General features: G+C 37.8%; 7 protein-coding genes across 10 annotated transcripts in view; 4 read left to right on the forward strand and 3 right to left on the reverse strand.

Moving 5' to 3' along the window:
* Positions 1-590, forward strand: LOC109539347 (50S ribosomal protein L27; the record flags this gene model as incomplete). The annotated part of the gene is given in 3 exon segments (XM_019907032.2): positions 1-11; positions 92-258; positions 325-590. Coding segments are annotated over 3 exon segments (382 nt in total), but the record flags the coding sequence as incomplete, so codon positions are not given.
* Positions 591-1219: 629 nt separating this feature from the next.
* On the reverse strand, positions 1220-5085 carry LOC109539341. 3 transcript variants are annotated; one of them, XM_019907022.2, is made up of 10 exons: positions 4922-5083; positions 4632-4866; positions 4283-4507; positions 4125-4219; positions 3873-4068; positions 3515-3815; positions 2987-3463; positions 2588-2814; positions 2305-2531; positions 1220-1769 (listed from the first exon to the last, which is right to left on the reverse strand). In XM_019907022.2, the coding sequence occupies exons 1-10, from the start codon at positions 4927-4929 to the stop codon at positions 1601-1603; spliced, it is 2160 nt and encodes a 719-aa protein (XP_019762581.1). In that variant the 5' UTR covers positions 4930-5083; the 3' UTR covers positions 1220-1600. The 3 variants fall into 3 exon arrangements, with proteins under 3 accessions (XP_019762581.1, XP_019762580.1, XP_048525725.1); XM_019907021.2 differs by having other exon boundaries at positions 2987-3815; positions 4922-5084; XM_048669768.1 differs by having other exon boundaries at positions 1689-1769; positions 2300-2531; positions 2987-3815; positions 4922-5085.
* Positions 5086-5281: 196 nt separating this feature from the next.
* On the forward strand, positions 5282-12982 carry LOC109539340 (importin-7). The gene is made up of 21 exons (XM_019907020.2): positions 5282-5508; positions 7447-7542; positions 7595-7677; positions 7742-7874; positions 7937-8095; positions 8153-8299; positions 8928-9046; positions 9099-9270; positions 9328-9475; positions 9536-9864; positions 9924-10067; positions 10127-10429; positions 10492-10605; positions 10669-10813; positions 11099-11262; positions 11322-11487; positions 11546-11704; positions 11827-11916; positions 11975-12139; positions 12196-12339; positions 12523-12982. Exons 1-21 carry the CDS (start codon positions 5425-5427, stop codon positions 12582-12584), a joined length of 3126 nt encoding a protein of 1041 aa, XP_019762579.1. The 5' UTR covers positions 5282-5424; the 3' UTR covers positions 12585-12982.
* Positions 12983-13050: 68 nt separating this feature from the next.
* LOC109539344 (probable arginine--tRNA ligase, mitochondrial) lies at positions 13051-15154 on the reverse strand. Of its 2 annotated transcripts, none has more exons than XM_019907027.2 (6): positions 15054-15154; positions 14173-15000; positions 13784-14117; positions 13581-13705; positions 13306-13529; positions 13051-13247 (listed from the first exon to the last, which is right to left on the reverse strand). In XM_019907027.2, the coding sequence occupies exons 1-6, from the start codon at positions 15087-15089 to the stop codon at positions 13097-13099; spliced, it is 1698 nt and encodes a 565-aa protein (XP_019762586.2). In that variant the 5' UTR covers positions 15090-15154; the 3' UTR covers positions 13051-13096. The 2 variants fall into 2 exon arrangements, with proteins under 2 accessions (XP_019762586.2, XP_019762584.2); XM_019907025.2 differs by having other exon boundaries at positions 13051-13259.
* Positions 15155-15245: 91 nt separating this feature from the next.
* On the reverse strand, positions 15246-16004 carry LOC109539348 (ubiquitin-related modifier 1). Its single transcript, XM_019907033.2, has 5 exons — positions 15884-16004; positions 15758-15828; positions 15601-15682; positions 15455-15503; positions 15246-15402 (listed from the first exon to the last, which is right to left on the reverse strand). Exons 1-5 carry the CDS (start codon positions 15904-15906, stop codon positions 15334-15336), a joined length of 294 nt encoding a protein of 97 aa, XP_019762592.2. The 5' UTR covers positions 15907-16004; the 3' UTR covers positions 15246-15333.
* Positions 16005-16029: 25 nt separating this feature from the next.
* LOC109539345 (28S ribosomal protein S9, mitochondrial) overlaps positions 16030-27212 on the forward strand; it is a 16591-nt gene continuing 5408 nt past the window's right edge. Inside the window, exons 1-6 of the mRNA XM_048669776.1 lie at positions 16030-16196; positions 16246-16488; positions 16551-16724; positions 16785-16870; positions 16918-17162; positions 17222-17337. Coding sequence (XP_048525733.1) covers positions 16110-16196; positions 16246-16488; positions 16551-16724; positions 16785-16870; positions 16918-17162; positions 17222-17337 — 951 coding nt within the window. The 5' untranslated portion in view covers positions 16030-16109. The remainder of the gene's footprint in view (positions 16197-16245; positions 16489-16550; positions 16725-16784; positions 16871-16917; positions 17163-17221; positions 17338-27212) is intronic.
* LOC109542500 (transient receptor potential channel pyrexia) overlaps positions 17344-27212 on the forward strand; it is a gene marked incomplete in the record, with an annotated part of 14230 nt that continues 4361 nt past the window's right edge. The window contains 8 exon segments of the mRNA XM_048669766.1: positions 17344-17531; positions 17904-19440; positions 23728-23898; positions 23963-24180; positions 24239-24410; positions 25033-25328; positions 25387-25618; positions 25710-25883. Of these exon segments, the coding sequence (XP_048525723.1) occupies positions 23732-23898; positions 23963-24180; positions 24239-24410; positions 25033-25328; positions 25387-25618; positions 25710-25883 (1259 nt within the window).

Consider the following 27212-nt stretch of genomic DNA (forward strand, 5'->3'; position numbering starts at 1 on the left):
AAATATTCTAGGTTGGTCACTTTTCTGCTGACAATTGTTAAACCAACTTGCTCTTATGTGTAGTGTTGATTTGGTGAATTTTGCCTTTTAGTCTCTGTAGTTCGAAATGCTAGCAAAAAGCAATCAGGATCCACTAGGAATACCAGCCCAAAGTCCCGTCCCAAACATAGAGGGTGGAGAGTCCAGGACGGCCACACTGTTACAGCCGGAACGATTCTAGCAACTCAGCGGACTTTGCGGTTTCACCCCGGCTTAAATGTACGTATTCCCTGTTATTTCCCCTTTTGAAACCACCCTTGATTTGTTTTTACGTTTGGGGTGAAGGTTGGGCTCGGTCGCAACGGTACTTTGTTCGCAATACTGCCAGGTAGAGTGATGGTTACTTGCGAAAAGACAGACCCCAAATGGGACCACACATGGGTTCAAAGGTGCCATGGACATCGACAAGGGGTCGAATTCTACAAAAAGTATTTCAATGTGATGCCTGAAAGGCAGCACCAAAACTTCAATCTCATTGATCAAATCTAGTTTGTCTAGTTACGGTTTTTAGAGCGTGTTTTTCATGTTAAATAGATAACAATGTTAGTGTGTTTTTTGGCAATTCTAATTCACTTAGAGCAGGGCTAAGATTATTCTAATTAGAGGGCGGAGGTCCGGAAGATTGATTTATAACTGGGCCTCAATTAATGCAACAAAGCTCAATTAATCAAACAACACCGAAATCCATATTTCTACCACTTCCTTACAGCTTCTTCCCAGGAATTTCGGCGTGAGTCTAACTTCTGGGTTTCAGTAATCAGTAATTATTTCAATATTTACAAAACAGCTTTTCACTCAATACGTTTCGGTATTTTCAGTCAATCTATAAAAGAAAAGATTGCCAAAACTTGTCTAATTCATTTAAGAAAATTATTTAAAAAAAACCGCACAATTTCAATTTTAAAAGTATTTCCATACTTACTAAAAACCATAATTATCTAAATTCAATAAATCAACAATCTTGAGTAATGTTTTGGGAAATTACAAAATTATAATAGTTTTCTTGAATAACTAGTCAATTTTTAGCATTTTTTAAATAGATTGACTGATAGCAGAAAATACTGAAACGTATTGATTGAAGGCTGTTTTGTGAATATTGTAATGTAAATGAAACCGAGGAATAGCAAACAATTTTTGGGGCATGTAGATAAAAAATAAGTCTCAGCACAAAAACCACACCTTAACTGCAAAAACTCATTTATTTAACTGAGTATTAAGGAACACTAATCAAAACTAAACTAAAAAAAACATAAAAAAGTAACAAATCTTCACTTTTTGCAATAAATTATTCAATCTCATTAACAACTCAATTTAAGTAGCAAACCAGTCCTTTACCCTGTTAACATACACTGCAATACATTGGTTTCAACTGAATCTATGCTAGACAACTTTCACCGATCTAACGACTTTTATACGCTTTTAAGTACAGATACTGAGAGGGAATTTTCTACGGAAAATGGAAGCAGCCAACACTTATATTTGGCACTGACTTTGGCCTTTTTAAATAAACCATTGTACCTGATCACTAAAACGCTACATGAATAATACCCTGTATAGTCATCTATCTAATGAATATGTCGTGATTTTTTGCCAACTGTGTTTTGGCGGATTCGTGAAGAGTGCGTAAGGCATCATTGGGCTGTAAAAGGCCCTTGGTTGCCGACGCTGATTCCCGATAAAATACTTCAGAAGTTCCATTGCGTTGGCCCAACAATACTGATTCTGGTCTCCTGAAAAGCGTCAAAATGTGCGTCAAACTATGCACCTTAAAAAAACTGACTTGGACTGTAAGCTTTCTGTTTACGGTGTCTTTAATAGCCGAGCTTTATGTGCTTTTTACCGACTTGTCTGACCAAATGGGGCTGATCCAGCAAACCGATATTGGACTGAAGATGTTTTATCTAATACCCTTTATCGTGTACAATTTCAGCCTGATTTTGAACCGCACAGAACCGATTCTAATTTATCTGCTGATGTGCCTGCATTGCGGCGTTTTCAACACATTCTTAGCAACATCGATTATCATCGGATGGTTCAGATTAAGTGACTTGAACCTGCTGATGACGTTCTTTGTATTTGTGATTGTTCAAGCCGGCCTAGCGCTCTTAAGTTGCTTAGGATGCCTTTTGGTGTACTTCCGAATTAAACGGGCTAAAGCCACTAGAAGTGTGAACGTTTTGAAAAAGTACGCATTTACGCGGTTTACTGTACTTTGCGAGGATACTGAATAAAATGGAGAAAGGTGCAAGTTAGTATTTACCTTACCTCAGATATATATCAGTCAGGTCGGCGTTTTCCTGAAAATCGCCATGCAGCTTGGTTAAATCGCCCAAGTCCAGCCCTTCCCACAAGCCGCATTGCTTTCGCGTATCCCACTCAGCATCCAGACTCAAAATACTGCATGGATTAGCAGACAGTCCCGTTTTGGGGGGTTGGAGAGCCGCGCACAACTGTTCTCCCAATGCAGGCAAATTCTCCCCACAAATGCAATGCTGGAAATTAACTACTGCTTGGCTAAACTTTCGAATTGCACTGCCCAAGCACTTACTAATTTTTCAAGAATGCCTTTGTCTTTCAGACATTCCTGAGTTAGGAGCATTGCCATTACAACATCTCGCTCTTCGTGCATGAACAAAATGCATTTTTTTAGCTGCACATTTGCATCGTCCCGTTTGTCACTGTTGAAAAAGGGGGCGATCGAAATATCCGAAGACAGTTGCCTTTCAAATGGATTGGGCATTGAGAGCCTATTCATTAATGGCGTACAATATCCACCTGGAAATTGTCGTTTGTTCAGGGTTTAAAAATTAAAATGAAATAAGCATGACGAACTACTGGAAAAGTGCAACCATTCAAGCTCTGTTAAATCGCATATTTTTAAAAAGCCAGTTAGAGTCTAGGAATTTGTCTGTGCCTTTCAGCATATAAAACCTTCCACTGTACCTACCAGGCGAATTCAGACTGCTTTTCTGCGGTTCGCTGGCATTGAATGGCTTAATTGGCAAACTGAGCGATTTTTTTCTCTCCGAAAACAGTCGTTGCACAGAGGTGCCGTTCGTTCGGAAAATGCCCAAATTCTTATCGAGAATATCTTCAATATAATACTGACTGGCGGCCAGCTGGTCCCGTTTGAACCAAGGAAACAATGGATCGTGTATGCTTTTGGACCTCTTAATACTTGTGTGTGAAATATACTGATCTGAGTAAATACTGTTTAGTTCCGGCAATCGGCTTAAACTGGCCGCATGGAACAAGGACGAGCCTTCCACAGCTCGTTGGATGCATTTTAAGAGCGCCTTTGCATTCTCGAATTGCTTGTCTTCGTAATACTTTTTTACTCGAGTGGAATTCACATTTTCATCAATGTAGGTGCTATGAAAGTCCATGCACATTTTCCACAGCTGCTGCCTGTTTTTGTTCAAATCTGAAACCACTTGTAGAAATTTGGGCATTTTTGCTTTTAATTGGCCGCTACCTGATGCGACGGCAAAAGTTTTACTTTCACTCATAGGCGTGCTGACGGCAGATGAATGACTCCAATATGGAGTGGTCGACGAACTTAATTGAGATTCGTTTGAAGCATCCAGACAGTAACTCTTCAGATTTAGCGAATTCGGCCTAGAGCGCTTCTTTTGGCTTCTAAGATGGACTTGCTTATTAGGGGAAAAAGGCGCATCTTCTGGAACTGATGTAAAAAGTAAAGACGTGTCTCGTTTCGGTGCAGAAGTTGCATCAAATTCTTTGATAGTCTTGTTTTCATTACAGTGACTTTCTTTCTGCAATATTAGTTTATCGTACGCATAACAGGCAAAACCAGTAGCAGCTTCACTTACACAAGCCTGTTCCGAAGCAGTTTGAGTCCCTGAAAGACCGTTAAAGTCCTCAGTTGATATGTAGACTTCAAGCAGCTTTACTCCTGGTGGAAGCTCATGGAATGCGTGTGAAATTTCCGCAGGATTCTTTATGTGAAAGGGATCGGAAAACGTTATTTGCTTAGTTACCTGATTAGAGAGCTGTGTAAGAACTATCCTAAAAAAGAACAAATCGATCAGATTCACGCTATTAAATTGTTAAAACTCCCTCACTTGTTATGATAAAGAAGCGTTCCTCCTAGGGTATGCTGGATTGTTCTTAGTTTGCTCAAAAACCTCCTTACATTTGCCAGTAAGTCAGCTTCAGTCTATAAGACATATCGATACTGATATTTCCAGTTTACTGAGCGGTAAGCGAGTTATAGACTAACCTGTGGCAAATCCAGCGAGGGGATATTGTGGAAAATATTGCCCCCTAAGTACAGGAGCTTCAGGTAAGTATCGAAAATATGATACAACTTTGCTTTGAGTTTTTCCGCCTCATAGCGCTGGGCCAATGCCATAAAGTCTTTGTGAAAGAAATTCACCATGGAGTAAACCACATTAGCTCTGCGCTGCAACACCCAGTCGGGAATGTTCTTGTCTGTGCCAACCACCTAGAAGTGATCAGTTCAGGGGTTACTTATAGCGTAACTAAACGTTTTAATGGTGTCATTAGCATTTTACTTAATATTTCAAACTTATTCCTCTAACTAATCTATTCCTCTAGTGAAAACTTACCAAAATAAACCGCCCATTCTCTATTAAGCAAAACTTTCCAGTCTGAAGAGCCAGTATTTTGGGCATAGCTAAGATACTTCTCAGACATAAGACCGTGCCCATTAGTTGGCCACAAAGGGCGGTTTTTTGGTGATCCGACACCCAGCCGGGGTGGAAATAGAGAATGGCCGAATTGGGGTCATCTTCCTCCCTTTTGAGCAGCTCTGTGTCATAGAGGAAAATTATAGTGGTTTCTCTATAAAATAAAATCCGTCTCAACAGCTAGTTCACGCTATTAAAGCGCCTCTTACTTGGCCATAGCGCTGCTGAACTTTAGGGAGTATCCACTGCCAATTTGAACCTTACATATTCAAAGTTGTGATTTTTATTTAAAAAAAATAAAATCCATAAAAAAGCATAACCTCATGTTTTGACAATTGTTTGACAACTTGAACACAGATCAGAGAGGTTATGCGACACAGACACTGGGATCTGTGCAACTTGGGGTTGATAGTGTTGGAAGGCCACTCTCTACTGAGTGCTTTCAAGGACTGAAATAGACGTGAACATTTCACCAATAGAAACTGCTAAAAGAGTTTGAAAATACTTTAGAATATATTTAATTAAATTAGTGAAATTGTCTGAATAGCAGTTGGCTATGCTCAACTGTCGTTGTCAATTGCCATCTCATGCACCTTTTCTCCACTGTCAATTTGTCAAATTATTTGCGGGCCTTACTAGAAGGCATTTTGCCGAAAATAATTCTCATCAACTTGCTGCCACTCAATACTGTTTACCGCTCTTATTTGTCAGTATGGAAATCCGCAAAGTGATAGACCTGCTCAGGGCAACCATTTGTCCCACTCAGAGGCAACAGGCCGAGGCTCAGCTCGATCAGGTAAGGAAAAAACATGTGCTCAGAACCCAGCATGTGCTGGACTTGCCGATGCCCAGCACTAACCATATCAATTATCCCATTTAGTGTAAATCATTGAGTCTCAGTTAGTTTCAGGGGCGCCCGAATTAAATCCGCTCAATCCCTTAATTGCAGAATGTTTCCATCGTTGGGGCCCGATTGTTGCATCTGAATGATTGAGCTTTACATTCGATTTCACTTTGTCTGGCTGGCTTATCTTGGGGGCTTTTCAGCTATTATTTTATTGTTCTAATAATAGCCTCAATGACTTTGAGTGAGCGTGTTTTTAGCAAAGCAGGCAAACTGTTCACTAATCTAGTGGACTGATTTACACATGTATGGCTCATTAACTTCCATATTGTGGTCAGCCCAATAATAATTAACTATTAACGAATCGCATAACTGATGTTTTTATGGATGCAACCGTATGATTTGTGTTCCACTCCTGAAGGTGTACTCCTAAACCCACTTTATACGATTTGATCGTTTCCAAACCGGTCCTGGGGGTGCCTGAGATTAGCACGCCTCTGGAATTGAATCTACTTACATCAGCAACATCGGATCTGAAAATGCTAACAGTTTGATTTTTCGTAAAACATTCATGCGACTTCTGACCTTCGTTCTACCCCGTGTTGCTGCTGATTAATCTTGAGGCGCACTATATTAATTTATGCGATACATGTTTAGAAAAATCCGAAATGAAGCATTTTTTAATATCCCTTGAACATCCTGAAGCGCTTTTTCCTATTTTTTACTTAACAGAGGGTAAGACTTTCATCATTTCATGTATCTGGGGTTGTTTTGTCGAAATAATATTAACGATTTTCAAGCGGCAAAAGCGCAAACTGAAAAAGCTGAAATCATTTTAACGCTATGCGAAAATTGCCTGGGCCACTGCCAGAACATTGCCACTGGCAGTTCCTTAAAACTTTTCTCGTTAAATCTTAATAAAAGCGATTTTGTATTATATTTTATTGATTCAGCACTTACGAGACGCGAATTATTTCGGAGGAAATGCGCCATACTAAACGCAACAGCCGACAAGCGGAGCATTTTCCCGAAAAAATGCCCATGAAAATCAGGCGAATTTATTTATTAGGTGCTAGATGCTCGCATTGTATGTAAAATTGTGTAAAATGTACTCTCAATGTCACTTTTATCTGCGAGCTGGTATAAAAGCAAACGTTGGATTTCTGCTTGTAAAATCTATTTTTCATGATCCATCTGATTAAATACAAGATTTTCAATTGGGCAATTTATAGCGTTATACAAGGTACAGAGATTTACACTTTTTAAACTGGCTGAGTTTTTTTTAATTCAAACTTTCTGCTTCAAAAAAATTGCTGTTACACTTTTCCACATGTATATCTTCACAATAAAACTTTAAATTGAAATCAATGAAAATAGGACTAAAGTATAATAAACTTGGAAACTATTGCACACATCATTCCAACTGTACGGCTTCCTCAGATACTCTTTTACCAGCTTTTTAATATTGTTGATCACATTGTTGGTTTTTTTATGAAAATCACCTTCAATTTAAATCTTAAAATGGTTTTAGCTGTATGTTTTTTGAATTTTTACAGAGTGTACAGCTTCTGCCACCACAGACATTTTTTGTTGACTGACTTGTTGAAAAGTTTAGCTTTACTGATCTATTTGATCCTTCCAGGCAAATTCAATTTTCAAAAGAAAACTTTTTCCCCTTGTTTCCCTAGCATGGAATTGCAATAATTTAAAATTTATTTAATTACAAATTATTTCATATCTGAAGCGTTTTAATGTTAACTAACGTACCATTTTTTCTCTCCCGTATTTGTGGTCAATGTTCCATTTGTGCTATTGGTTATGACCGGCGTATTTCTTTACAAAACAGCATCCTATTGGAATAAATCAACAATTCTATTCTATTTTATTCAGATCTACAAAATAATCGGTTTTGCCCCTGCTTTACTTCAAGCAATCATGATGGCAGACTGCGACATGCCAGTGAGACAAGCTGGCGCTATTTACTTGGTAAGTTTCACAGCCATAGTCTATAAAAACGCTCTAAGCCATTTTTTTGCAGAAAAATCTCATTTCAACTAGTTGGCAAGATCGGGAAGCTGAGGCGGGACAACCAGTGCCTTTTGCGCTTCACGAACAAGACCGGTAAGCTGTAAAGCTTTATATAGCAAAACGAAGGCTTGATTTAATCCAATCTTCACCCCCGTAGTGCCCTGATACGGGACAGTATAGTGGATGCTGTGGTTCATGCCCCAGATTTAATACGAACTCAACTATGTACTTGCGTCAATAACATGGTGAAGCATGATTTTCCAGGACGATGGACGCAAATTGTTGACAAAGTAAGTCCAAGTTGGTTTGTAAGTGGAAAATCTTCCGTGCTAAATATGCGTCTTTTTTATAGATTAGTGTATATCTTTCGAACCCAGATCCGACCTGTTGGCTTGGTACCTTACTGTGTCTTTATCAGCTTGTGAAAAATTTCGAGTACAAGAAAATCGAGGAACGAGCGCCGCTGCATGAAGCTATGAACTTGCTATTACCGCAGTTATATCAGCTAGAGGTACGATTTCGATTATAGCTATTAATAAACATTTTTTAAATATTTTGGTGATTACAGATTAGGATATTAGCCGATCCCTCTGAACAAGCTGTATTACTGCAAAAGGAAGGCCTAAAAATATACTTTGCCCTGACGCAGTACATTTTGCCGTTAGGGCTGATTAGCAAAGAATCTTTCGCTCAATGGATGGAGGTCTGCAGACAGGTAAGCATCCTCTTTGATTGGTTAAAGTTAATATTGAGCTTCCTTGTTGGTTTATCGCGTGTACTTTGACTGTATCTGAAATTAAAAGGTCGCCACATTTTTAGATCATTAATGGGGCTTCGGGTCATTGATCAAACCAGTGAAATAATCAAAAACAGTATTATATCGGCTACAAGTCGTAGAGGAATGCGGCATGTTATGGTTAAACTCTTCTATTTTCAGATCAGTTTATTTTATCTAAACAGTGAAATATTTCTTGATGCTTGATGCATATTTATTTTCTTATATTTTTATTGGAAATTACTCGCATTTTCGACACAATTAAAGTAGGAATCAAATGAAACATTTCGTGCAATTATTTGAATTTGCGTAAATAGTATTGTAATTTCCAGAAATTAATCTTTTATAGACGATTGATAAATGAGCGTTTTACATTAGTTTGAGGCGTTCACCGCCATTTTTTGTATTTGGGAGTTTTTCTTGGAAAATAATTTCTTCTTCGCAACCTTGCAAAAGACCAGGAAGAAATTCTTTCCCACCACGACCGAAAAGCCCGAAAAACTCACTAGTTTCTACAAAAATTTTCGATTTATTACAACTTGCTTTAAAAATTGTTTTTTTTTCGTAGGTCGTGGAGCGAGCGGTGCCTCCTGAAGCTCTTCAACCAGACGAAGACGAAAGGCCGGATTTACCTTGGTGGAAATGTAAAAAATGGGCTTTACACATCTTATGTCGGATGTTTGAAAGGTAAACCATGCGATTTGATAAGGAAATATTTGCCCAACAAAAACGTTTTTAGATACGGGTCTCCTGGACACGTCTCCAAAGAATACAACGAATTTTCTGAATGGTATCTTGAAACATTCAGTACTGGAATATTGGAAGTGCTCTTAAGGGTTTTAGATGGTTATCGAGGTGGGCACTGGGTGCCCCCAAGGGTGCTGCAGCAAACTCTAAATTATCTAAATCAGGTAATTGATTCTCTGTTCATAAATTATTTGCTGTTCTACAGCCTTGTTTGGTTACAGGCTGTGTTGCATGCTCATACATGGAGAATTTTAAAACCACATATGCCCGCTATCATACAAGATGTTTTGTTCCCCCTGATGAGCTATTCTGCAGAAGATCACGAATTGTGGACTGTAGATCCACATGAATATATTCGAGTCAAATTTGGTAATACGAGTTGAAAATACGAAGCACGAGCAAAACACTTAATTTAATTTTTTGCCATAGATGTTTTCGAGGACTTTGTCTCACCGGTGACTGCCGCACAAACGCTCTTACATTCTTCGTGCAAGAAGAGGAAAGAGATGTTGGGTAAAACGATGGGAATGCTGACTCAAATTTTGAATAACCCCGCAACTGATGCACCACAAAAAGACGGAGCCTTACACATGATCGGCTCTTTGGCAGATGTTCTACTCAAGAAGAAACCTTACAAGGATCAATTAGACCAGCTGTTCCTCAAGTACGTTTTCCCAGAGTTTAACAGCGAACGAGGTCATATGCGAGCACGTGCTTGTTGGGTGATGCATTATTTTGCCGAATTTAATTTCAAACAGGTGAGTGAAAAATACACATTTGTGTGCTTTGTGCCAATTAAAACTTGATCTATTTACAGGAAAACGTCCTTATGGAATCTGTCAACCTAACTGTACGAGTTTTGCTTTTTGATAAAGATTTGCCTGTTAAAGTGGAAGCCGCAATTGCCATACAATCGCTTCTAAACTATCAAGAGAAAAGCCATAAGTATATCGAAGCTCAGGTAAGAACGCGTTGCAAAATTGTGCTGTGCATTTGCTCATTGAGGGGCGTTTGTTCCAGGTCAAGCAAATAGCCTTAGAACTTTTAACGATAATCAGGGAAACGGAAAACGAAGACGTGACTGGTGTGATGCAGAAATTGGTCTGTGTGTTCACTCAGCAATTGACATCGATTGCTGTGGAAATCTGTCAGCATTTGGCCAGTACTTTCAACCAGGTGTTAGACACCGATGAAGGCTCAGACGAGAAAGCGATCATGGCAATGGGTCTACTCAACACAATTGAAACGATCTTAACTGTGATGGACGAACAACCCGAAGTGATGCGTTTGCTCGAACCAACTGTGTTGCAGGTTATAGCCCAGGTAAAGACAACCACTTTTTCTATTTCGAAGTTTACTTTAAACGCAATTTCCTCCTTCAATAGGTTTTGCAAAATGAGGTTCAGGAGTATTATGAGGAAATCCTGGCCCTAATCTATGATCTAACCAGCAAGCAAATATCAGCGGACATGTGGAAGGTATTCGAATTGGTTTATCAGGTAAGAGAGGTGTTTGCACCGGTGCTAGTTTTTCTAAAATTAAAGCAAACGAATCTATTGCAGGTCTTCATGAAAAATGGCATCGACCACTTCACAGACATGATGCCGGCATTGCACAATTACATAACAATCGACACCGACGCCTTTCTCTCGGACGAGAAACGTTTATTGGCCATTTACAACATGTGCAAAGAGATTTTCGATAAAGGTAAGCGATAGACAACTAAGAGCGGCTCTGAAGGCCCGCATTATTTTCGAATTTTGACATTCAGCGTGAAAACTAGAACCAACAATGTTTGGCACAATTTAACGCTCTACCAAGCAATGAAAACTTGAGCTTTGTAGCTCAACCGGGTCTCTAAATATGAGCCTACAAATAAGAGCGGTTGCGAAGAGGAAGTATTTTTGAATTTTTGCATTTAGCGTGAAAACGCAAGTGCAGACTGGACTAATATGGGGAGAGTTTTAATCATTCTTCGTTGTTGTTAAACAGAGTGTGGAGAAGATCCCGAATCTCATGCAGCCAAGCTGTTGGAAGTTGTGATTTTGCAATGTCGGGGAAAGATTGATAGTGCAGCACCTATGTTGGTTGAGTTAGCTGCTACGCGATTATTGGGAGAGGTGAAAACCAGCGAGTTACGTACAATGTGCTTACAGGTAGGTTTTTACATTGAAATTAATCTCGCACGTAAAATATTGTCCAACAATGTTTTCAGGTTTTGATTGCCGCTTTATATTACGACCCACACCTTCTTTTCGGTGTGCTGCAAAAAATTCCTGATTTTACCAATCATTTCATCAAACAGTGGCTTCATGATGCCGACTGCTTTTTAGGAATCCACGATAGAAAGCTATGCATTCTCGGACTCTGTACTATAATATGTAAGTCTTGACTGTTTGGCCATTTATAAACCCGATTCAATTTTCGTTGGTATGTTAGCGATGAACCAGAAACCGGCTGTGCTGTTAGAAATGGCGCCCAAAGTCGTACCTGCACTTATTCTGTTGTTCGACGGCTTGAAGCGAGCGTATGCTGCTAAAGCGCAATCAGAAGCCGAGGAAGAGGAAAGTGAGAGTGACGACGCCGACTTGGGAGAAGGTAAGTGTCCGAAATATGCACAGAACAATCAATTTTTTCAAGGCTAAAAGTTTAAATTGTTACAGTAACAGCACAATGTCCACTCGAAATTATAACGATGTTAATACGATCTTTTCTTTCAGATGTTCTTAGTTCTGATGAAGATGAAATCGATGATCAGGGCCAAGACTATTTAGCAAGCCTAGCTAAAAAGGCGTTAGCTTCAGACAAAGGTAAAACGATTAATAATCTTTGAATTAACCTCATTATTATGGGTTGAAACTTATTCAGGAATGAATATCAGTGCAACTATAAACGATATCGACGACACATCAGACGATGATGACTCTGATTTCGAGCCGAATGAAGAAACCGTTTTAGAATCATACACAACACCATTAGACGAGGAAAGTTGTGAAGTGGACGAATATTTAGCCTTCAAACAAGTTTTTACGAGTAAGTTTCTTTTTGTTGCCTCGGGCACTGGAGACTTATTAAAACGGTTGTTGCAGATATTCAATTCCAAGAGCCTGAGTGGTACGCAGCGCTAACAGCGAACCTCGACGAGCAACATCTCAAAACTCTTAACGAAATCGCTGTTTTGGCTGAACAGAGAGCAGCAGCTAGGGAAAGTAAAAAAATTGAACAACAAGGCGGTAAGTGGTTTTAACTGAATAATAAAGAATATATTTAATGTACAAATGCACCCACTGTAGTCAAAATTAACTCTGTCTGAATGAATTTATCGGAAGCAATGAATACTGTTGAACTTTATGAGTTTGGGTCAAATCCTTGGTTTTTTATTTGGAGAAAAAATGACTAGTTCTGTTGCATTTCAGGTTACATGTTTACACAGCAAATAATACCTACAAGCTTTAAATTTGGAGACAGTAATTCGTGAAGAACTTTTTGATTATTTAGTAAATAAATAAGAAGTGTAATTTATTGTGACTGAATGTTATAAATTGACTCAGAGGGAAAAGTGATGTACAATTATTAATTATATACCATTATCAAATACATTAAAGTCCTTGGAGTTTTTTCCTGAGATATTACGCAGGCTTATATTTTTTTAATCATTTTATTTTAAATTGTAACATGCATCAGACTAAGTTATCTGTGCAATTATTAAAAAGTTGTTCAGATTGCCTTATTTCTCAATAGTACATTTAAATTGTTTGTGTAATTTTGTCAGTTTTATATCATCAACGTTTAGGGTAATCAATTGAACATTATTTGTTATTTTTATAATATAACATGTTATGTCAACAAAGTTATCTGAATATAATTTGCTTCATATATTGCGTTTTTTGTTTGGTCATTCAGAGGTCATTGGTTTAGAGCTGTTATTTCAGATAAAACGGCTATTAAAATTCAACATTTATTGTTCTACCTCAACGTTTCAAGTTTGGATCACATTTTTTTCAAAGGTGTCAGCCCCAGAATGGTCATGCCATTTTTCAAAACCTCTCTGGCTGTATTAAATAGCAACAACCTTTGAGACGCCACTTCAGGATCCATTCCTTTCACTTGTAACCGTTTTAAGGCTTTGCTTATATGGTTGCTGCAACGGTTGCTGATGTAACACTTAAATGAATTGGAGAGGACTCGATTCAACTCACCAGAGATGGAACAAATATGTGACCAGCACGCTGGCCTCCAGCTGCTCATTGGCAATATGCAAAACGTCTTGAAATTTCGCCATTTGTTTCAGTAAAATGGTCACTTCTTCCTCCTTCAATATCTCGGAATTGCAAACCGTCGCTGGAATAGCGCCTGCATTTTCTTCTAAACTCGTCAGCCGACAGTGGGTGTATTGAAGTTTTATCCCAGTGTCTCCTTTTACCTACGAAATGCGAAGGTTAAAGAAAACAGATTGACGCCCCGTAGGACTTGCCTGCAAAATCGTGTCCCAATCAAAATCATAGTCTTTTTGTCTGCGCTGTTTCAAGTCATTGATGATTACACAGCTAATTCCCAAAATGTCTGAGGTTTTCTCATCGGTAATTGGGACTTTAGTAGCTTAAAATCGTCAAAGTGTTTTTGTAAGTTTGTTTGTTGCAGTATGGATTTGGAGCACTTTTTAAGGCGACAACTTACTTGGAGATTCAATTTGCTTTTTAACAACTAGTTCCTTGCACTCGTCCAGAATGTCATTCAAAAATACCGCAGTTCCTTTCCTGGTACTCATTCCTCTAATTCTGCCAAACTTTACATGAAAAATCCTATCCGCCCATGGCTTGTCCATTTTGCTGACGATGCTCTTCAGGGCGTTGAAGTGATCACTTTGCCCGTTTTCCACTACATAATACATTTTGTCGAATTTAAACTTTTCAAATCTATCTATCGCTGCCGCAATATCTCTAGTCAGGTACAGGGTGGTGCCATCGCTTTTCATCACTGATACTGTGCGGTCATTGCCTATTTCTGCTACCTAAAAAAGTGCTTAGTTCGAGACCTTTCCTTAATGGTGGGCGAGTTTTCATCACCTCTTTGCCATCTTTCTGCTTCTTCAATATGTTTTTTGTTCTTAAAGCTTCAATAACGCTGCTAATTTCTTTGGCACTGTACATCGATTCATAGTTATACTCATCAAATGTTATTCCCAATCGACTGTAGGTTTTCGCCAATTCGTCTTTGGTGAAGTCTAGAATCTGCCTCCAGGCCTCCAAGTCTTCCGGAGATCCTTGCTCGAGCCGGGCAAATAGAGCTTTGGCCTGCTCGGCAATATTCGGATCGCTTTCTGCTAGTTTATTGGCATGAACATACGACTGGTACAGTAGTTTTATCGGGTCGTTTTTCAGCGTTTCTGTGTCGTAATTCAGATGATCCACTCCGATTTTAATCAGCCCAAATTGCGTGCCCCAATCGCCCAAGTAATTCAGCCGTGTGACTTTGTTTTTGATGAATGTGTTCAAATTACTCAGAAAGTTGCCGATTATTGTAGACCGAAGGTGTCCATAGTGGAAAGGTTTTGCCACATTCGGCGAACTGAACTCAATCACCATGTTTCGGGGCTTGAAATTCAAATCCGGCAAAAACGAGTTTTCCATCACATCTTTCATGAAGATGGTGCGGTCTATTTCAAATGAAATTTTCCTGTTAGCTCGGTCTCTGACCAAGTTCACGCTTCGAATTATATCATCGGGTTGGATTTTTAGGATGTGGTTTACGTTGGTTATTCCTAGATGGGTTTCCAGAATATTCATAGGCAGATTGAGCTCAACTTTGCTTTTTTCTACGGGATTTCCCACGTGAATTAGATTCTGCAGCTGTGTGGGGGAGAACTTAGTGGCCTTGTCTAGAGCATCAATTATCTGCCCAATGAAAGTCGCTTGAATAAAATTGCGATTTTATATGCCTACCTTACCTTGCGGCCTACATACAGCTTCAATTTGGTGGACATTTTCTTTCAGGGGGGCTTTTAATTAACTCACGGGAATTTGGCTCAGGAAAACATTGTCAGTTTGAAGTTTTCGGGTTAGGTTTCATTGATACTTTTGGATAGAGGTTATGGATGGATTCATGGGTCGCGTGGCATCGCGGTTAGAGGCTGCATTGTTTGTTTAATATATGTTATTAAATTAAAACTTACATAAGTTACAATATAAAAAGGCTGAAGTTCGTTCAATTCAGATATAAATCAACACTCATCCTCCATGCAGCGTGGAAATGAACAGTATTGAGTCGTTGGGCTTGATTTCATAGCGAACGGTGTCCTAGAAAGAGTTTTTGTCGATTTATCCGTTTAAGCGAATGTTTATTCCTTACCATTAGCTCCCAATCTGTATCGTTTACTAGCACTAAAATTCCAGGCCTCCTAAAATGAGTGGCATGTTCATCAAATTTCAATGAAGTTAAACTATTTAATTACATTCTGAGTTTACTATTAATGTCCTTAACTGGTACAAACTTACACAGAGTCGTTTTGCAGGAAGAGTTCAGGTCTGTCCTTGAGCAGATTGTCTTTTATCCAAAATAGTAAATCGCCTATCAGCCCTGCAACAACAACGAATTAATTGCAGCAGAACTAATTGGTTTTTGGCGAAAAACACCACATATATGGAGTCTTACATGGTGTTTTCTTATTTTCCAACGTGATTTTATACTGCTTCTGGTTATCGAAGAGCAATTCGGCTCCACCTCTGAAACAACAGAATAATAGGCTCGAAACTTACGCTAAAATTAACTGTGCTGTACCCGAACTCTAATTTAATATCCATTATCAAAAGCACTAAAAAGCATAAATGTTTATACCAATATTATAGGTTACAAAAGTCATAGATGAAGACACAAAAGTTGACACAAAGTGTTGCCAACAAATCTCTCGATCAATCAAAAAGTCACTCTTCTCTGGGAAATACTGTCCATAACCTCTATTAATTAACCGAATCTATTTTTGCTATATGGTTGTAAAAGCCTCAATATGATGCGAAAAATCGGCATTGCTTTTCGACCTCACAATCTGCTCAATATTCAAAACTGGCTGCTTTCTAGCCGGAAGATTTTGGAAGTAAGGCAGACACTGATTAATAAAATAGTCCTAATTTAAGTTGTCGTAGATCCGTACGCTATCTGCACAAGCAAGTTCTACTACTGAAATTGGGAGCATCGACACTGGGGCTCCTGTAGAAAATGGTGATTCCAAAAAGAACCTAAGTAAAGCCATGAAAGCTTATTTGGATCGCGCTAGGGAACATGATGAGTTCATGAATGCTCAAAGGGTTGAGTTTGAAATAGGAAAAAGGCATCTAGCAAATATGATGGGAGAAAATCCTGAAACCTTCACCCAGGCGGATATTGATGTAGGATTTTTCAATGTTTCTATAGGGTCTATAAGCTGTTGCAATCGGGTTTTCTTGTTTAGAATGCCATAGAGTACCTGTTTCCCAGTGGGCTCTATCAGAAACATGCTAGACCTATAATGAAACCTCCAGAAGAAGTGTTTCCGCAAAGGAAGGCTGCAGAATTTGACGAGACTGGACGTCCGTATCACTTCCTGTTTTACACAGGAAGGTCCAATTTTTATCAGGTTTTGTATGTAGGTGATATTTCTCTTTCTGCTAATTTCACTGCAATCACACCAGCATTTTCTACATAGGATGTTGTTGAGCACATCAATGAGATGTATAAGTTTGAGGACAGCATGACTAGAAAAAACCTTCAGCCAGATCCGATGTTGAAATTGTAAGTGTTCTTTTTTTACTTAGCCCCATTTAATTATGTTTTTGAAGGAATTTGTCTGGGACTGAGTGGATCGCAAAATCCGCCCTAGAGTTTAGAGTAGTGGAAACAGTGTCTGATAGAGAATACAACACCTTCGTTACTGCCATGGACAGATTATCCAATATGCCTTTTGCTTATAAAGTAAAAGACTTCATAATGGAATACCGGGTTTCCTTAATGAATCAGAGTGAAACGTATGATGCCATCAAGCCCCAAATACGGGAAGACGGCAGAGAATCGGTTACCGTCTATGGTATGTTCTGCTTCGTCTAAACTTTGCTCGATACTTTTCACCAGCCGCTTATTCTCCAGAATGTCGCCGAAAAAGGGCTATCGGAAATGTCACAGTTATATCCCCTGGAACCGGAAAAATTACAATTAATGGTCAAGGTATCAGCTATTTCGAAGGTATACAAGAAAGAGAGCAGGTAAGTCTAGCTAGGTTTTTCTTGCGGAGTTTGTGGTTTACACAGTGGCATTTGCAATTCGATAAAAGGCTGAAAATGTATTTTGAAATTCAATGAAGTAAACATCTTTTCGAGCGATTATTTAGGGTTTTAGGCCGATTTTTTGGGTGGGATCGCTTTTACTGATTTGGCTGCTTCATCCTGCCGTACAAGAGGTAAGTTCGCATTTATTCACTATTTGTCTAAAATGGGATACCTGCCGGGGCATCTGATATACTTTGTATAAGATACATTTTAAGCAAACTACTTTCTTCTTTTCTCTTTTCTTGAATCCTCCACAGTTTATGAAATATCGGCGATTCAACATCACCCTGTATAAAGGTTCAAATAGATAATACAAAAGTCTTTCTCAGAAAGCAAGAGTTTAAGGAATAATTGTTTTGTACCATATTTTTCCGATCAATTCAATTCTGCCCTATTTATTAATATTGGTTTTGCATCGGGATGATATTTCGATGTTGCCTCGGGATAAATTACATACTTAGCAAATGCAACAATTGATTTATTAATACTTTTGGGTGTTTTAGGATAAGATGTACGGATGTATGATCCTGTACTGCACTAAATGTTAAGCCTAAAAGTTCCTATAACTATACAGATGAAGATTTGTTTAGGAGGCAGACGGTGCTACAAGTTAATTTAGAAATTTCATTTTGTCATCAGTAGCCAATTGCTACCTAATTAATTATTAGGCAGAAAGGGAAGAGAAAAGAAGATATATACAATTGGAACATATTTAGTTATTAGGAAGAAAACCTAAAAATTAAAGGTTTTTGTAACCAGAACGACGCATTTTTCGATAAGCACTTAGGAGACTGTTTAACTAAAATACAGTGACGTCCATTTATGTTGATTATGAATCACAGTATGTTTCTTCTTTAGCTTTTCGTTATAAAAAATGCCTTTCGTTAAAAAAAAAACTAGATTTTATCGAAATATTATGAGTGTATAAATTTTCCATGTAAAACTCAGGGCAGAAAGATCGATAGATAGCCACCCTTTTGCATATACATATAAGCAATCTTTATTTCTACAAATAAGGCTATCGACCACCTTGGCTCTTCTGCCCTTGCAGTTGTAGATATTCATCAGGCGGATGAACCTGGTGATAATGTGATAGACACTTGCGTCTTGGCGAATCGACTAATATCGCCTTTTATTTATTTACTAAATGCCCCTCTACAAAAGCGATTTGAAACGTCTTTAAAGGAGTAATTTTTCAATTTATTTTTGCGGTTATTTGCAGTCCGGTAGTTTAGCCTTGTTCCGAAGTATGTTTGTGTCCAATTAAGAGTGTTTGAATGTGCTTTTGGCGTTCACTTTCATGATTCGGATTAACTGAGCTTTTAAAATCAGGTAATTTTGTATGTTTCGTATGTTTATTTGTGTGGAGGGTTTGATTATAATGTTTTTTTTGGGTTGTGTAGATCATTCAGTCTTAATTGAGGGGAAATTAACTTAATTTAATGTCTTTTGGACACGGATGGAACTTGGTTTAAGTATCAGTGTTATTGGTAGTTATTAGTTAAACTTGGTAGTTATTAAAATCGCAAATCGCCGGATGCAATCCTTCTAATCAAGTAGAAGTTTAATAAAAATGCATCCGAACGCAGACAGGTTTTAATTATTCAATTGCCATATTGTATAAAAATGCAAGATTCACCTTATTACAGAGAATCAGATAAGCCCAAGCGCATTATAAATCTGCTACAAACTACTTTTAATCTAGAAATTATTCAAGCTTTTAAGGTACTTACGTATTCTTTTTTGAAGCATTTCAGTTCGCACAATTAGAGCGACCAGCAAACCGTTTAAATTCCATTGAGGAAATTCCAATTGGCCATTTATTGTTGGATTTCTAGCAAATTCTGTGAAAACAAGCTTTGATGACTTGATTGGCCATTGTGTATAGGAGGCATACGATGTATTTCAGTTTAATCAGCGTTTAAAGAGCCAGCATAATGTGCAATTATTAGTGGGGATCGGCCTGTGGATATTATCGAATACCCATAGCAAATGATGGTTGCTGTGTAGGTGCCTCTGTACAGGCGCATAAACCTTGTGGTAAGTGTTTAATTTTTTGTCTCTATGCTTATATTGACTGTCGCGTTTGTTCGTATTTTCAGTATTGTTCATTTCAACGTTTTCTTTTAAAAATTCTATCAACATTTTCAGGCTAAAGAAGCCAGCACTAAATGCTAGTTTCATAACAATACACGTTTCCATTGAAGAAAGTGGAAATAAATAGTACCAATTCAGTCAATAAATTCATAGATTTAGATGTAGATATACATGGTGAAAATTTGTCTCTCGGATATAAAAAAACATATGAAAATAATACGTTTATGGAAGACTAGATGGTAAAAATTAAACTGCTTCAAGGTTCGATCTTCAAGGCGCTGAAAAACCTTGTTTTTTCTGGTTTTTTGCTGCTGAAAATGTATAAATATAAAGATCCCAACGTTCCCTATGCAAGGCAATTTATCAAATTACACGTACCATACAGGATGTTTCAGATTTACGGCTCTGTCTCATAACGTTTCTTCTGTTCACAGTTTGCTCTTTTCCTGCAAATTCTTAAAATTCCCATTCAGTTTTCGCACTTTTCAGTCTCATCTAAAAAATTCACTTTGCACTCGACAGCAAAGGTCTTTCTAGAAAAAAATATAAAATGCTGCACTTTTCTTAAAGTCCCATTGCTCCTAAATAAGCCCATAGATGCTCGTTTCTTATGATCTTAACGTTCGAACTTTCATAGTTTCATAGTTTTCACAGTTCAGCACCCATTCAAGTAGACCAAAAATTCGTACGATTAACGAGGATTCCTCGAACAGTTTATGCCCTAATCATCTTCGGCACGTCTTGAGGAAAATTGCAGAAATAGACCAAAACATTTATCGGGTTGTCTTCAGCCAAAAGTTCGACTAAATAGATTCCAGTTTTGATTCATAAGTATTAAAAATGTTTCTGATTGATTGATTGTTGATCAGGAAACATTTGATTAAACGTTCCGAAAGTGTTTCAAGTCAAATAGTGAAAGATCAAACTTAAAATTGCAAAGTTTAGTTTTATCAATTCAAATTAATAAATTTAAGAATAAACAAGCAAAACGTATTTAAAAGGAAAAAGTGCAGGGCAGTAAAGACGGTCAATAAACTCCCGTAAGAAGAGCCAGAAAGTATAAAAGATGATCTTATTAAAAATGTTTAATTAAAGTTGTAGGCGAAAAGCTAAAAGTCCACGTTAACTATTTTGATACAGAGTATAACAAGACTTGGGTATTCAAATACAGTTACTGCATGCTTATAGGCAAAAGCTGTGTTATAATGATCAATACAAGACTATTCCAAGCTTAAATGACCGTCTTATTGAGATCATTAGAGCATCTAAATTGGTTGCATTTTCATGTCACTGTGGTTAACTTACTGACCGCCTGACCTAATGCAGTCTAGAAGAAATAAGAATGTTTTAATAGCGAATTATGAGTTTATTCTTTTATTGTTTAATGCACTCTATACACGTCACTTTTTACAAAAGTTTACGCTTTAACCCAATACAACAGCAGTCGTTTGTTTTCTATACATTTTACTTTACAGTTTGTAGTAGAACCGATAGTAAATTTTTCGATGAAGTCGTTAAAAATTAATTTTAGTATGACAAAGAATATCCTCATTATATCACCTGGGACTATCAGGGTTATTCAAGATAAAAGTTTCACTATTAAAGTAAACAATAATTTAGTAACGATTAAACGATTAGTCAATTAAACGATTCTTAGTAGGTACATGAAATGGCACTTGTTTATTTTCGCTGACAAAAACTTCCTTACATATAAACGAATCCAATCGTTCAAAAAAGAGTTTCAAGTAATGATTGTCTCGATACAGGGTGGTCCATAATGAATATGTAGGGTGGAATCATAGGATTTAGCCAAGCATGCCTTAGTCAAATGTACTACTTACACAAAGCATTCCCGTCATTTTTCATTTGTACAAGTTGATTTCGACTTGAGCCTGCTGGAGCAAGAGTTTGTAAAGTCGCTGTTTGGATATTAAAAATTGATCGTTAGTTTTGAAGAATAATTAAACAGCAATGCGAGCCTGGCGCCGTTTAAACGATTTTCCTCACCAAAATTTGGCTACATCCGCAATATTTGATGAGCAAATTATAGAAATAATGTACATTTGAAATTAAAACATGCCCTTAAAGGGTCTGCATTTGGGAAATAAGCAACGTTTGGCTAAATCGTGTTCTTATGGTGTTTTTTTCAGTATGCAACACCCTGTAAATGTACAGGGCTCCTGTTCCATTCATGAAGAACCGATTTATTATTGGCGTAGTTCTTTAACTTTAGTAGGATTACGACCATAAAACCTGGTAACTATTTTGTTAAATAGATTAGCCGGCATTTTACGCAGAGATTACGGTAATCTCAATAAAGCATAAAATTTAACAGTTTGACGTTGGACTTCGAGTAAATTTGCCATTGTTACAACTGCAATGCTGATCATTCTAAGAAGTGTTAGTGATTTTTTAGTGGTGAGCAGAGCATTATTTAAGTAAGTCGCTTTAATCTACAAGTGTAGCTGAAGGTGTCCTCAGGGATCTCTATCGAAAGATTCTCTAAAAATCGAATCGAATCTCTAAAAAAGGTTTGATCTCTATCGAAGAAATTATTCTGAGGAAAATAATGATCAAACTAGGAAACAAGGCAACATTTTTGCAACAGGAGTGAGGAAATTGGAGTAGTTTTGACCCAGAAAGCGAAATTTGAATATCAGACACTTAGGTGCAAGATTATGCCAAAATTGCATGTTTTCCGTCCCGTTTTTGCTCATTTCTCGGAAGCAGAATGAGCAARAAATGTACTTTTGCGAAAGTGAACCATCGATAAAGAAATGTGGRCAGTTTTCTCCAAAAAGTTTTCATTTCAAGGAGTTTTAGACTTGCGTGCTTTTTCTCTGACTCGCAAAATCGACTCAAACATGACACTGYTTTTTTCTAAGTTTCTCAAGAACTATTTGAGCCACAGAATTCGTTTTGGCATCGTTGGATAGAAAATTGAAAAGTCGATTCACTCGTAACAACGTGAGTGAGGAAATTCGAGTACTTTTGACCCAGAAAGCGAAATTTGAATATCATACACTTAGGTGCAAGATTATGCCAAAATTGCATGTTTTCCGTCCCGTTTTTGCTCATTTCTCGGAAGCAAACTGAGCAAGAACGCTCATTCTTACAGAATTCCAGAGACAACTAAATGACCTTTTCAAAAAGTGAACCATCGGTAAGGAAGTGTTGGCAGTTTTCTCAAAAAAGTCACGATTTCAAGAAGTTTTAGATTTGCGTGTTTTTCTTTTGAGTTGCAAAATCGACTCAAACATGATGCTGCTTTTTTTGAAGTTTCTCAAGCTCCATTTGAGCCACAGAATTCCTTTTGGCATCGTTGGTTAGAGAATTGAAAACTCGATTCAGTTATAACAACACGAGTGACGAAATTCGAGTAGTTTTCACCCATAAAGCGAAATTTGAATATCAGACACTTAGGTGCAAGATTATGCCAAAATTTCATGTTTTTCCTTCTGTTTTTGCTCATTTCTCAGCAGCGTAATGAGCAAGAAGGCTCATTTTTACATAATTCCCGAGAGAATTAAATGGCCTTTTTAGAAAGTGAACCATCGATATGGAAATGTTGGCAGTTTTCTCGAAAAAGTCTTGATTTCTAGAAGTTTTAGATTTGCGTGTTTCTTTTGAGTTGGCAAATCGACTCAAACTTAAATGACAAAGTGGGCTAAAAATTGAAGATAAGATCATTTAATTATGTATTTAATATACCGGAAATAGAGGCGGCTGCATCACAGCTTGTGTTGTTATTAAAATATAAAATAAATTAAATGAAATATTGATTGAATTGTTAGTCATTTAATTTAATTAAAATTTGCTCAGAATTTGAATGGCGCTAAGTTGAAGCAATTAGCTACGGTATTATTGATACACCCAATCTAAATCATAAAGGCGAGTTTAAGTGTGAATATGTCTCCCTGATTGTGTCATGATAATTATGTTTTGCTTTATATGTTAATCGAGCAATATAATTTAATCGTTCAAGTTTGTGCGTTTTAATCCAGTCCAATAAAAGAATTAACGAAGTTTATTGTTGGAATGTCGGAAATACTTAACTGAAGCAGATGGAATTTTTAAACGAAATCAAAGCGTCACACTTGGAACCATGAAGGGTTTGCTGAATGTTGAACCGAAGAATATTGTATATCATTTCTTGGATTCCTTGGTACTCCTAATTCTACTATATTCCTATTCTACTATATACTATACTAATTCTACTATACTCTTTAGATAAATGGTGTCATCTACAGATGAACGAGTTCAAACCATTAGGATGGACAACCTGGGCTTTCAGGATCCCCATCGAAATTCCAAAAAATTGGACCAATCGATCATCGTGAATACTGAAAGCCATCCATTATACATCAATCAGACGCACGTTGTCGTTCCACGATGGCGAAGGTGCGAGCTTCTTTTCCGCGAAATGTGATTTGCTATTTAAAGACGGGTTATTTGAAAATTCCAGATCGCACCATACGGATCCAATGGCAATGCTCGAAGAGCAATATCCATCAGAAGACTACGATTACGAGTATATGGAGTGTGGACCGAGTCCTCCAGCAGACCACATCCATAACCCGTACTATGAGAGCTATGAGGAGGTTCCTACTCATGAACTGTCGGTGCAGATATGCCATGATACGATCAGAAATAATCTTGTTGAACATATGAAAGCATCATCAGGTAGATATAGATTGGAATCCCAGTGCTCACTTTTGGAAATTTTTACCTTGGTTTGCAGGCAAACATCATTATTTCGATGATATTGAAAGCAAAAGAATTGTGCTGGAAAACCTGGAAGAGTCGTTCAAAGGAGCGAATAAGTTTGAAATCAGTATCTGCTTTCTATGGGCTGCGTTCTTGAAGCGTTGGGACCTACTTGATGGAATATTGAAGCTGGGAGCCCAATTAAAGTAAGCTGTTTCTTCAAACCATATCTGAACTCTTATAGTTATTTACATTTTGTTGAAAAATGGTTTAGTTCTTTTATCAGTTGCAGATGTAAATGCAAAGTTCAGGTGAAATCAACACAACGCAAAATTGCATGTTAATGTTTTCCAGTCATATTAATTCCAAATTAAAATCAAATCCTGGGTTCTTCAGTCATTTATTGTCTATCCATCAATCAAAAAAACGTTTCGGTGTTTTCCACCATCATCAGTTTCAATGTGTAGCGTTGCTGCTACTTTACGCCTTGGCATGTACAAATACATGCACACCGAAACGTTTTTTTGATTGATGGATAGACAGTAAATGACTGAAGAACCCAGGATTTGATTTTAATTTGGAATTGAAACACAGTCAGAAAAGTACGTACAAAGTCATATTAATATTAGCGAAACCATGAGTCACATATTTAAAAATCTGCCTTAAATAAGTTTTTTTAAATGTCTTTTGATAGCGGTAAAGATTCCTGGACTAATCATTGAAAAAACTCCCTGTGTACAGAGCACGAGAAGTTATCTTACTAATAAGAGTTTGTTGCGCTTTGATCTTGCGCGGAGAATTTTTCAGTAGACTTATTTTCACTTTCAGCTATTATGAACCCAATCAAGGTCTCAGTGCCGTACACCTCACAGCGTTTAGCAGTTGCATTCCAGGAACGCAGTTTCTGATCGCCCAAGGAAGTGATGTAAATGCTATTTACAAATGGTACAGTCCCTTGCATTGTGCGGCCTTTGGGGACAGTCCTGAAACCGCAATGATCTTGCTGAATAATGGGGCTAGAGTTCAAGCCAGAACCAATAGTCCCACTTATAGTAACGAAAGTGCCTTGCACTGTGCAGTTCGGGCCAATGCTGTAGCGTGCGTTAGATTGTTTACAGTCGAAGGTAGAGCTGGGTCTGGTCGAGTCTTTCTTTTTTGAGAGTTTGGTTGCTTATTCTGTAGGTGCTGATGTTGGCGAGGTCGAATTTTCTGGCATTTCTCCGATTCATTTAGCAGCCGAACTGGGACACCCTCAATGCCTTAAAATCATGTTGGAAACGAAGGGAGTGAACGTGAATGCTAGGACTAAAGAAAAAGAGCAAACTCCCTTACATCTGGCCGCTGAAGGGGGAAACGCAGAATGTATTGATATTTTATTGGACAGGGAAGCTGATGCCAATGTGAAGAACTACAGGTAAATAATCACGTTCTCTGGTTATGCTCAATCCGAACCAATTGACTCTAAAAAATACAGTTTCTTTTGAACACAACTGATTTATTTGCAGACTACAAACGCCATTGCACCTGGCGGCACGTGCACAATCCTATGACAGTGTGGAGTTGCTTTTGGTAAAGGGTAAAGCCAACCCAAATGTACCAGATTGCGACAAGAGAATTTCGCTACATGCAGCAGTTGGGAAAACCGCGAGATCCTACGACATAATAGAAGTCTTGGTTCGGTACGTATCCAGCAGTCTTTCGTGTAGATATTCAAGTAGTTTTACCACAAGCCCTTTCTTTGATTTGATGATACATGGAGGGAGTAGATGGCATTTTTATTCACGGAGATGTTCAAAGAAATCAACATTCAATTATACGCATTGTACATACTTTCCTGACTGGTTCAATTCCAAATCAAAATCAATTCCTGGGCTTCAGTGATTTATTGTCTATTTATCAATTAAAATACGTTTCGGTGTTTTCCACCATCATCAGTTTCTATGTGTAGCGTTGTTGCTACTTTAATTATACAACTTTACTTATTCTCCATGCAATCGAATTCTAGAACTTCAGAATTCATCACTTGCCGAAAGCGATGAAAAAACATGAGTCTTGCTTAGGAATAAATTCACCGCAAGTTCGATTAACACCCAACACTCCACCGATATTACAAGAAACACATTTCTTCCAAAACTGTGTCCCTCAAAAGCTGGACATTTTTTCTTCATTAAAGGTATTTCAGTTCGTATTCTTGTGAGCCAATGAATGTGAACGGCTCCGGAGCTTACGGGACATTCCATATACAAACCCATAGAGATTAATGGAAATAAACAGGAAAAAGGCATCAGTCATCTCATTTCATATATTTACATCTAACAATTAACGTTTCTTCCATGTAAACTTCCTTCTTGCACCTGCCTGGCCTGGCTTCTTCCGTTCCCTCACTCGGATGTCGTATGTTAGTAATCCAGCTAAAATAACAAGAGTAAACATGCTTGTTTAGTGCGAACGAATAACACAAAATATATATGAGACACTTAAGTAGTACTTTAAAATGCCTATTTTATATATGGCACTTTTGTGTTGATGCCGGCCTGTGTGTCAATGAGTTATAACACCTCGCCTCTTACGCTGTGACACCTTGAACCTTGAATAACACTACATTTAATTTTGATTTATTTTCCTGACTGCGTGTAATTGTTATTATACAGGGTGTCCCGTAAGCTCATGATCAAAAGAGTACTGCGATATTCTTTGGATCAAAAGAAGACGATCTGACCTAACTTTTATTAGCAAAAAATTTCTGGCTCCTTTGCTATTGATGGTCAGTTCTTCAAAAAATGTATCTTTTGTGAAATATCCGGAGAATGGTACGACGTATTTTGGTGAATTCGCTGTGAATTTGCTTTTATGTAAGACTCAGATTTTGATGAAACAATCTAGTTCAGCCGTTTTGGACAAGTGGAGAATTCTTGAGGGTCGTGGTACAAAAACTACCAGAACTTTTTATTTGGTGGACGAAATCGACTCATTTTTTTTTTGGTTGATGCACTAATAATTTGTTCACA

This window comes from Dendroctonus ponderosae, unplaced genomic scaffold, assembly GCF_020466585.1.
Source record: "Dendroctonus ponderosae isolate FM_Combo_2020 unplaced genomic scaffold, Dpon_F_20191213v2 Dpon_F_20191213_9, whole genome shotgun sequence".
Taxonomy (NCBI): Eukaryota; Metazoa; Arthropoda; class Insecta; order Coleoptera; family Curculionidae; genus Dendroctonus; species Dendroctonus ponderosae.